The 10,093-nt window shown below is 41.0% G+C and overlaps 1 protein-coding gene across 2 annotated transcripts; it reads right to left on the reverse strand.

The window, feature by feature from the left end:
• Positions 1-242: 242 nt before the first annotated feature.
• LOC108436500 (zona pellucida-like domain-containing protein 1) lies at positions 243-5,532 on the reverse strand. Of its 2 annotated transcripts, none has more exons than XM_017713024.2 (11): positions 5,484-5,532; positions 4,786-4,908; positions 4,475-4,701; positions 3,564-3,754; positions 3,260-3,332; positions 3,080-3,177; positions 2,553-2,636; positions 2,264-2,435; positions 2,093-2,177; positions 751-777; positions 243-515 (listed from the first exon to the last, which is right to left on the reverse strand). In XM_017713024.2, exons 2-11 carry the CDS (start codon positions 4,877-4,879, stop codon positions 361-363), a joined length of 1,206 nt encoding a protein of 401 aa, XP_017568513.2. In that variant the 5' UTR covers positions 4,880-4,908; positions 5,484-5,532; the 3' UTR covers positions 243-360. The 2 variants fall into 2 exon arrangements, with proteins under 2 accessions (XP_017568513.2, XP_017568514.2); XM_017713025.2 differs by having other exon boundaries at positions 4,786-4,904; positions 5,484-5,500.
• Positions 5,533-10,093: the final 4,561 nt, after the last annotated feature.

Here is a 10,093-nt window from a genome sequence, read left to right on the forward strand (position 1 = left end):
GGTCGGTATGACCAACAGGTCAAAACAAGCTCAGAACAAAGTGACCGCTGGGCCCTGATTGGTGCTCTGGCTTTGCGCTTCTTTTGTTTTAACATGTTACGTTTTTATACACACAGAAACCAAAAGGAACGACAGATTTCTCAAAATGCAGTGGAGGAAAAAGTCGGATATTAGACTCTGAAATGTAGTGGAGTGAAAGGAAAAAGTCGCCCAAAATGGAGAAACTTAAGTAAAGTACAGATACTGAAAAAACTACTTAAGTACAGTAATGAATTACATTTACTTAGTTACTGTCCACCACTGCAAGCAGATCAGATTAGGCTGCTACAACATTGCGCAGCTGGCAATCTGCTGGATCCTTCATTTGAGGATGTGAGGCAGTCCACCAATCCAGTAAACCTTCTTCAGCACAAACCATCCAGCCACAACTAGTATCACTGCCGCAGCAGTGGCAAACACAGCCCCTACCACTGCCCCGGTCACCTTCTCCCGGCTTTTAGCAGACTCATCAACAACTGCAAAAAAAAAAGCATACGACACTTCATTAGGGCAAGGTCATCTGAGCTTATGACAACATTAAGATAAATTAGAATTAAAAAGATTATGATCAGTGTGTTCTTTTGTGAAGAAAAGACTAAGGAATAGAGGAGGCTCTTTCGTTTCATTTCACTCTACATCACATACATGGTGTCTTCTCAACACAAAAGTTCAATAAGTAAAGAAATAATTCAACTACAAAATGTTTCTTACCATAGGCAGAAGCACTTGGGTCAACGTCTGATAAATAAAATTGGCAAATGTTACAAACAGGTTAAACCACCTTGAAGAAGTTATTCTAATAAGTTATTTACAGCCGTATCTGCTAAACTAAGAAAAAAACTCATGGCATGACATTTGTAATGGCCATTGGTGCTTCTTTTGTGCTCATGTTGATAGAAAACCAGCACAGACCAACAAAACCAGTACATGTTGTGTTTTGGGTACTGGTATTCTGGTCTGCCAGCATGACCACGCTGAGTGGCCAGCTAACCCAGCACCACACCAGTCTAAACTGGCATAAACCTGTTTAGACTTGTTTCTAAGCTGACTGACCATGCTGGGTGGCCAGCTAAACCAGCATCACACCAGTTTAAACTCACATAAACCAGTTTAGACTGGTTTCTAAGCTGACTGACCATGCTGGGTGGCCAGCCAAACCAGCATCACAGCAGTTTAAACTTGCATAAACCAGTTTAGACTGGTTTCTAGGCTGACTGACCATGCTGGGTGGCCAGCCAAACCAGCATCACACCAGTTTAAACTCGCATAAACCAGTTTAGACTGGTTTCTAAGCTGACTGACCATGCTGGGTGGCCAGCCAAACCAGCTCCAAAGCAGTATAAACTAGCATAAACCAGTTTAGACTGGTTTCTAAGCTGACTGACCATGCTGGGCGGCCAGCCAAACCAGCTCCAAAGCAGTATAAACTAGCATAAACCAGTTTAGACTGGTTTCTAAGCTGACTGACCATGCTGGGTGGCCGGCCAGACCAGCTCCAAAGCAGTATAAACTAGCATGAACCAGTTTAGACTGGTTTCTAAGCTGACTGACCATGCTGGGTGGCCAGCCAAACCAGCTCCAAAGCGGTATAAACTAGCATAAACCAGTTTAGACTGGTTTCTAAGCTGACTGACCATGCTGGGTGGCCAGTTAAACCAGCTCCAGACCAGCATAAACTAGTGTAGACTAGTATGGAATTCAGCAGGGTCTCTGCACACGAAAATAAAACAAACTGTTTTAATCTCATTCTTGACTAAATTTTATATATGCATAGAAATAATCCCTTTGACAAGTATTTGGTAGGGCAGCAAAATCAAGTTCTGTGGCAACAGCTAACAATATTAACACCAGCTAACAAAGTCACTGTTTATCTGTTAATGCATGTAAAGGAAAGTGTAGCATTATTGAAGTTAGTACTGACAGAATGATTTGCGATATCTTTAATTGTTTCTTTCATTTTTCTCTTCATCTCCCTCTTATTAGCATTCAGTTAGTAATGCTGCATGTGTTACTGGCTGAGAAACAGCCGAACTGGGGGAGATTGTGTACTTACCTTTGGCGGCAGTGTATATCGGCCCCACTGACACAGAGGCCTCAGTTCCAGGATCAACGGATCTCTTTCTTCTACCATTGCAGGCCTGCACACAAATCCAGACAGACGTTATGTATCACATCAGTTGGGTATAATAAGAAAATGAAGTGATCTGTCCATGAACTGGCTTACATTGATAAGGTTCTGGCACTTGTCGGGTTCACAAAGCTTCAGTATGCAGTGAAGGTAGATGGAGGACCTGTCTTGGTCACGATGCTCCACAAAACGGAACGCTTCAAAAGAGAACCTGGACTTCTTGGAGATTCCGTTTCCAATGACAGTGGTGTGAGGGTAAATGTAACATCTGTGGGAGAACATTTCTAATTCTTAACAAAGAAACCAGGGTGGACTGAGCAGGGAAACTGAGAGTCACTCAGTTATTCGCATCTGTGATGAACAATAAGAAAACCGTGGTTCTTACCCGGTGAAAAAGTCATATTTGTTACTACTGGTTGAATTGTAGGGGGACGGCGTTGCAAAGCAGTGATCCAAGAGGAGATTAAAGCTGTGATGAATCACATACAAAAAGACAGTAAGTCAGTCCGCATTCTTAATCAGGAAAATAATGAGAGTAGCACACTCAAACTACTCACACTGCGAAAAATCCCATTATCTTGGCGAATAAAATTACCTTAAACCTGGTCAACATATCCTATATTTCCAGTGTTGAAATGATATTAAGATTATTTCAAGTATTTCTAACTTTTTTACTTGTTTTAAGTCATTTTATTAAGCAAAATTATCACTATATCCTTATCAGCACTGCAGCGACACTGAAGTGACGCTGGTGTGTTAGTGTGTGTTGTGCTGGATCAGAAGTGGATCAGTGGATTTGAAGTTAAATAATCTCATGATATTCCTTCTGCCATCTCAGAATTAGATACATAGAAATACGTTGACTAGATTTAAGATCATTTTCATTTTTTGCTGTGCAAAAGATGCTCTTACTTCCCACTGAGATTGACTGCCTTCACTTCAACGTAGATCACCGTGCGCAGCTGTAGTCCAGTAGGTGGAACCACCAGTGGATACGAAAAGTTTGAATCCTAAGAAGAAAATATATCATAGCGTCAAAGTTGTGGCAAGGATTCTTTAAAGTAAGAAGGTTTGACAGGTAAACTGACTCACATTGTACACACTCATGCTCAGCGTGTTGATAAAGCTTCCGTTTTTGTCATTGGTGGCCACCGACACTGACGATCTGAGAAATGAGAGCCACAAATGCTGCATTTCCTCAACTAATGTCATTGGTTTTAAATGACACTAGGATTAGAAGACATTAAGTAAAGACAATATGGACCAATGCATTCATTTATGATCATTTATTCAGCAGCACATTGCAGCTTATGGTATACACTATGTAGCAAATGAGGAAGAGGCATTCTTTGAGTTTATGAACGTTTGTAGGAATATCAATGAGTTTGAAACTTACGCCACTATCTTGGTGTTGTTGATGAGGTACTCGAGCGGGTAACGGCAGGAGAAGTGGTAGTAGAGGTCCGTGGAGTAGCTGATGTATCCCACTGAGGAAGAAGGCGTGTCAATGTAGCTGGTGATGATGACTGACTGGATGGTGGAGAACTGGCTGAAGGGTCCAGATGAGCTGGGTATCTCGTTTACTATCTGAGCCCCAGAGAACACAAAGTCACTATCGGAACATTTAAAGTGGTCAGATTTTTACAGTTGTCCCCAAAATCATTTAAAACATGCTGTTGAATGTGGCCATGGTCATAGCAGCCATGGAAAACTGGTGATAACCAATGGTCCCTTTTATCTGTTTAAGGTGGAAAAGGATGCTGGACTTTAATGCCTTTTGGTTCATCCAATTTTATAAGAGCTTTGTAACTTTTTCATTATTGGAGGACTTTTTATTTTGAACTTATAGAAATCTCTTGAGGGCCTGGCTTCCAAGTGAGACTGCCATTGCCTCCCCAGACCCCTGTAGCTACACTCCTGCTTTAAGACAGCTGTTACAACTATTTTAAGCTATGCAACATATCTTTGCTTATTTTGATTGATAACAGTACGTCATACAATGTCAGAAACTACTTAAGCAGGTCTTAATTGAGATTACTTAAGAATCTGACACCGTAGTATAATGTTTTGAATGATGAAATACATGGTAGACATCTGATTCTGTGCCAAAACTCCTTTCAGGATAAAATATATGAGAAAAATATGAGAAAATACAAGAATATTAATTGTAAATATTACATAAATTCCATTTTTCCTGGTTCCTTCTCCGCCTTTATGATTTCTCTTTAATTTTATATACGTTCTCAAGGTTCTGATTTTGGAGCATCACTTTCCATTTGTTTGCCCCAACACCCAAGATGCCCTCACCTGCAGGGACTGCCGGCAGGGGTTGGCCTGACTGTCGTTGACAGGCAGTTGGAAGCGGATGACCGGAGGTTCAGAGCTGATGTCTATGGTGCCTTGACAGAGGCTGTTGTTGTGCTCCCCATTCAGAGCCAGGTTTGCAGGGTCGAAGCCGGCCCACTGTGCTGTGCAGAGGTTAACATTCAGAGTGATGACACTGACCCCACAGTCCACCGTCAGGTCGTCGTTGGCTGAGGTAAACATGAAGAGGATTAGCAGCTGGTGACAAAAACAACAAGGTTGATAAGATCAGTGTACACAGGTTTGGGACTCACTTGGGACCCTGTTGTACTGGGAGGAGCAGTTATAGAGAGAGATCGCTGGCTGCAGGGTCACGGCCAGCACTGAGAGACACAGCCATGCCAGCATCCTCAAAATATCTCAGATGTCTTACCTTACTGAGACAAAATGGGAATTATTACACTCTTATACACTATTGCACAAAATACTATAGAAATGATTGCATTCTTGGAACTAAGAGACATTATATATCACCACATTCAGATATAAATACTATACTTTAGGCATCTATGCTCTTAAAAATAAAGGTGCCAAAATCATTTATTTGGAGCAATGCCACATCAAAGAATGCCAAAAGAACCTTTTAATGGATGAATATGTGTGAAGAAACTTTTTTCAGGGTTAAAGAAATTCCACATAATGCACAGGATTTAATTAAAGGCACAATTAAAGGGGTAACACTTTATTTTACAAGTCCACTGTAAATGCTTGTAGATGCTCAATTTGTCATTAATTAAAATTCAATTAAGCATCTATTAAACCCTAATTGTGTTGAGTATCACTACAAGGGTTATTAATAATTTAATAATAATAATCTGTAGACCATCAACAGGGGATGATCAAAAGAAAGTGTGACTGATAAATACTGTCAACAACCTTCAACATCCATATCAGAGCCAATGTGATCTACAATAATGCTGTAGTCTGTTATCAAATCAAGTGGGGACCTTACCTTGTGCCGTCTTGAGGTGGGTAGCACGTAAGAGGCAGCATGAGATGCTGCTTAAATAGTAGTAGAAATATGATGAGTGTGAATAGGTGTGTTCAAGTACAGGGGAGTCTCACACACCTCACCCCTCCTACTGATCTGTTGTGTTATGTACATGAGCGCTTTTGGGTGGCTCCAGGGAGGCTGACAAACAAACGACTGCAATACTGTGTCAGTATGTTTTGACATACTTGGGCATACATGACACTGATTTCTATATTTGTCACACCAAATGGTTTCAGAGCCTCATACAAAATGCAATATAAACCAAGGAGAACATGAGGATACACAAAATGATCGTTTCATTTATTGAAGGAAGTTGAACTTATTAAAGTTTTGCAGTGCCTGTAACTCCCATGTGAAAAGTAACTGCACCCTTAAACTTAATAACTGGTTGTTCCACCTTCAGCAGCAGCAACTGCTTGCAAAAGCGTCCTATAACTGGAGATCAGGTTTTCACACTGCTGTGGGGGATTTTTGGCCCTTTGTAAAATTGCTTTAATTCAGCCCCATTGGAGGGCTGTTCAAGTATGAAGTCCCACAACATTTCAATGGGGCTTCCAGGACTTTAACTAGGCCACTCACAAACCTTGATTTTGTGCATTTGTAGCATTCAGAGGTGGATGTGCCTTTGCTTTTTGTGTGATTGCTTTGCTGCATGACCCAATTGTGCTTGAGCTTCAGATGATGGACTGATAGCCAGACATTCTCCTGTAGATTAAGTTTGAAAAATATGCGGAAAATAGCAGAAATCAGGAGGAGGCAAATGCTCTTTCATGGCACAGCGCCTCTCTATTTCAGTAAGCCATACTGTGCTTAAAATAGTCTTGGAACATCTTGATCATTTTTTGTTTTTTACTACTTCATTTTTGGTGTATTTTGGTACGGATAGATTGTGTGAATGTTCAAATAAACATACAAGTAAATATGTATAAAATGACAATTATGTATATGACAATAGGGAGAAAAGCAAACTAGTGGCTCTGAGGCACACTCCATCTCCCAGAATCCTCTCAGACATCACCTGACTCACGTGACCCCGACCTTCCCTCAGCGCTCACAGTCTCCTGAATACTAACTCTGTTCACCTTTGTTCCACGTCACATGACTTGTTTAGTTTGGTTTGGTTTAAAGCTTGGGCTTTAGCTTAGCCAGATTTCGAGGTATTGCTTCTCTTGTAGAACTACTGAGTGTTCTTCTGTGTTTCTGTGATTGCCCTTTTCATGTTTGGACTGTTTTTCAGGATTTCTGGATTTCTCTTTTTCTCCTTTTGTCTTTGCCCTCTGGTTATGATTGCCATTTTGTACCTTTTTGCTGTTTGGGATCTGACCCACACCTGTTTACTGACCACGATTCTTGTCAAAGCCTTGGATATTAAAGCCTCGTCTTTTGTTTTTTTACTGTGATCGTCTGGCCCTTTCTGTCTTGTTACAACTAGAAGACTTAACCAACCCATTTTACATAAAAAAAAATCTGGAACATTAATTTACAGTGAGTGAGTGCACCCCTCACATTTCTGCAAATATTTTATTATATCCATTCATGGGACGACGCTATGGAAATGAAACTTGGATATAACTTAAAGTAGTCAGTGTGCAGCTTGAATAGCAGTGTAGATTTACTGTCATCTGAAAAGAACTCAACACACAATTTTGTGAGATACTGTATATGCACACCCATGTCATGTTCAAACCAGAGGTTTCCAGTACTCCTCCTAGATAGCAGAGTCATAACCAAGGAGTGGTCAGGAATGAAGCATGACCACCATGTTAAGTTAAGTGAGACTTTCTTAATCCAACAAATGGGGAAATTCCACCTCCCATCCATGAAGTGAAACACTAGTGAATACACACACACCAGGGGGCAGTGAGCACACTTGCCTGGAGCGGTGGGCAGCCCTATCCACGGCGCCCGGGGAGCAATTGGGGGTTAGGTGTCTTGCTCAAGGACACCTCAGTCATGGACTATCGGCACTGGGGATCGAACCGGCAACCTTCCGGTCACAGGGCTAGTTCCCTAACCTCCAGCCCACGACTGCCCATGTCATGGGGAAATGATGGGCAGATTTTAGTATGTACAGAGAAAAACCAAGACATTATATTTTATGGCAGTAATGTGCCACCCCAATAAAACCTCTGGGTCTTACTCGTCACCCCATTCTAAAATTTCTAGCTATGCACCTGCTAGAAATCCACCGTCTAACACACCTGACACCTGACAGGACGTCCAAAACCTGCAACTCTGGCCATTTAAAAGTGAAAATCTAACATGCTTGGTTGAGCATCAGTTGAGTAAACTCATCCACTGTTGAGATGTGCAACAAAATACTGACCTAAATAAATACTAAAAAAAATCTCTATAAAGGAAAGATGCACTAATGTATGTAATGTAATGTAAGAGTATGTTTACATGCATTATTTACATTTTCAGTTGTGTACAGGGATCATAAATAAAGCTATACCTGGTCTCCCAAAAGCTTTGTGGTGTTAGGAGCATTTTAACTGGCTGACAGAGTGTTCAGTTTGTTGCTGCCTTAACCATTGAGAGTCAGCATTGTGCTAAGATGCATTCAGGAAACCCAGCCCTGGTTGTTATTGCCGGTTGTTTTAGCTTGTGATAGATATGAATGCGTAGACGATAACTTTGGCTTGGAAAGCAAGAAATAAGCAAGGCTTTGTATTATTGTATTAAGAGAGTTTCCAAAGACTGATTTTGAGCACTGTTAGAAACTGGACCGAGTGATATCTTAACAGTTCAGTCACTGGCTGTCTAAACTGTACAAGGCCTGTAGGCCATGTTCAGTTTTCAGTTTTGACTTCTTTCAATTCAAGTTTAGTTTATTTATATAGCGCGTTTTACAAGGATGTTGTCACAAAGCAGCTTTACAGAAGTTTGAAAACATACAGTTATAAAACATCCCCCAGTTAGCAAGCCAGAGGTGACAGCGGCAAGGAAAAACTCCCTCAGTCTGGAGGAAGAAATCTTCCTCACCAGACTCACAAGGGGAGACCCATCCTCTTCTGGTCAAACAGTATTTACAATTTAATAAGCTAAATACCAAATAAAAGCTAAGAGGATCTCTGTTTGAAGACTGGATGGTAAAGCTTTAGAAACTGCACTGGTAAAGGCAGTCTCTGACTGAGGCAGTCTCTGACTGAGGCAATTTCTGACTGAGGCCGTTTCTGACTGAGGCAGTGTCTGCCTGAGTCTTTATGAAAAGTGGGAGTGAGCTGAAACGGTCCCATCCTATCTCAGTGCCGGTACATCTGGATGGCACAGTGATGTAATTGAGGGTGTTGCACAAATGAACAGGAGAAGCTGGTTGGTGATGGTGAGGAGGAGGCCCTGATGGTCAGTCTTCCAACAGCGTTCAGCAGGACGGGAGGGCAGTCATTATCTCAGGAAGAGTAGAGAGACAAAATTAGTTCTGCTCGGGAGTATGACTGTAGGAAATATGGAAAATAAATAAATAAATAAATAAAAGTTTCTTGAACCCCTTACATGGCTCGGGTCCACCGGCAGGCCCAAGGTTTTATTACACACTTCTGCAATATAAGAATGGCTCAACCTGTTTGCAGTGAAGTCTCTGTGCTTGCTGAATAATAAGCCTTTGTATGTAAAAAGGCTGGAATTTTAAGCGGTTATGTAAGTTGCATACTCAGAGGTCAGGTGATTGATTTGGCCAGTCAAAGAGTCACTTTTTGGCCTTAAAATTATACTGTTACCTGAAAAGCTCAAAGCTGTAGGAACATTAGGACTTGAAAGGACACTTCAGAATTCATCCTGCTGCTGCCATCAGCGGTCACATCGTCTACATAGACGCTGTGCAAAATGTAAATAAAAACAAAATGCAATGAAGTGCAGATCATTTAAACCCTACATTTCATTGAAAATAGTACAAAGACAGCATATCAAATGTTGAAATTGAGAAATCTTATTGTTTTTTGAAAAACATATGCCCAATTTCAATTTGATGCCAACAACACATTCCCAAAAAAGTTGGAACAGGGGTAGCAAAAGGCTGGCAAAGTTGTGGAATGCTAAAAAAAAACACCCGGTGGTTAATTGGCAACAGGTCATTAAGATGATTGGCTAAAAAAGAGCGTCTCAGAGAGCCTGAGTCTTTCAGAAGTAAAGATGAGGAGGGGTTCACCACTCTGTGAAATACTGTGTGTGTGCAACAATTCAAGAATTTTTGATGTTTTTGAGAACTTTTATGTTTTACAACATAAAACAGCAAAGAACTTTTGCTTTTCATCTACAAAGGTACATAATAACATTAAAAGATTCAGAGAATCTAGAGAAAACTCTGTATGCAAGGGACAAGGCCAAAAAATAGTACTTGCTGGCCGTGATCTTTGGGCTGTCAGGCAGCACTGCATTAAAAACAGACATGACAGGCTCAGAAAAACTAAAAACCACCGTGAACACAGTTCATCACAGCATCCATAAATGAAAGTTAAAGCTCTAAAATGCAAAAAAGAAACTACATAAACAGGATCCAGGAATGCTGCCACCTCCTCTGGGCCCGAGCTCATTTAAAATAGACTGAGGGGAAGCAGAAAAGTGATCTG

The sequence above is a fragment of the Pygocentrus nattereri genome, chromosome 17 (assembly GCF_015220715.1).
Source record: "Pygocentrus nattereri isolate fPygNat1 chromosome 17, fPygNat1.pri, whole genome shotgun sequence".
NCBI lineage: Eukaryota > Metazoa > Chordata > Actinopteri > Characiformes > Serrasalmidae > Pygocentrus > Pygocentrus nattereri.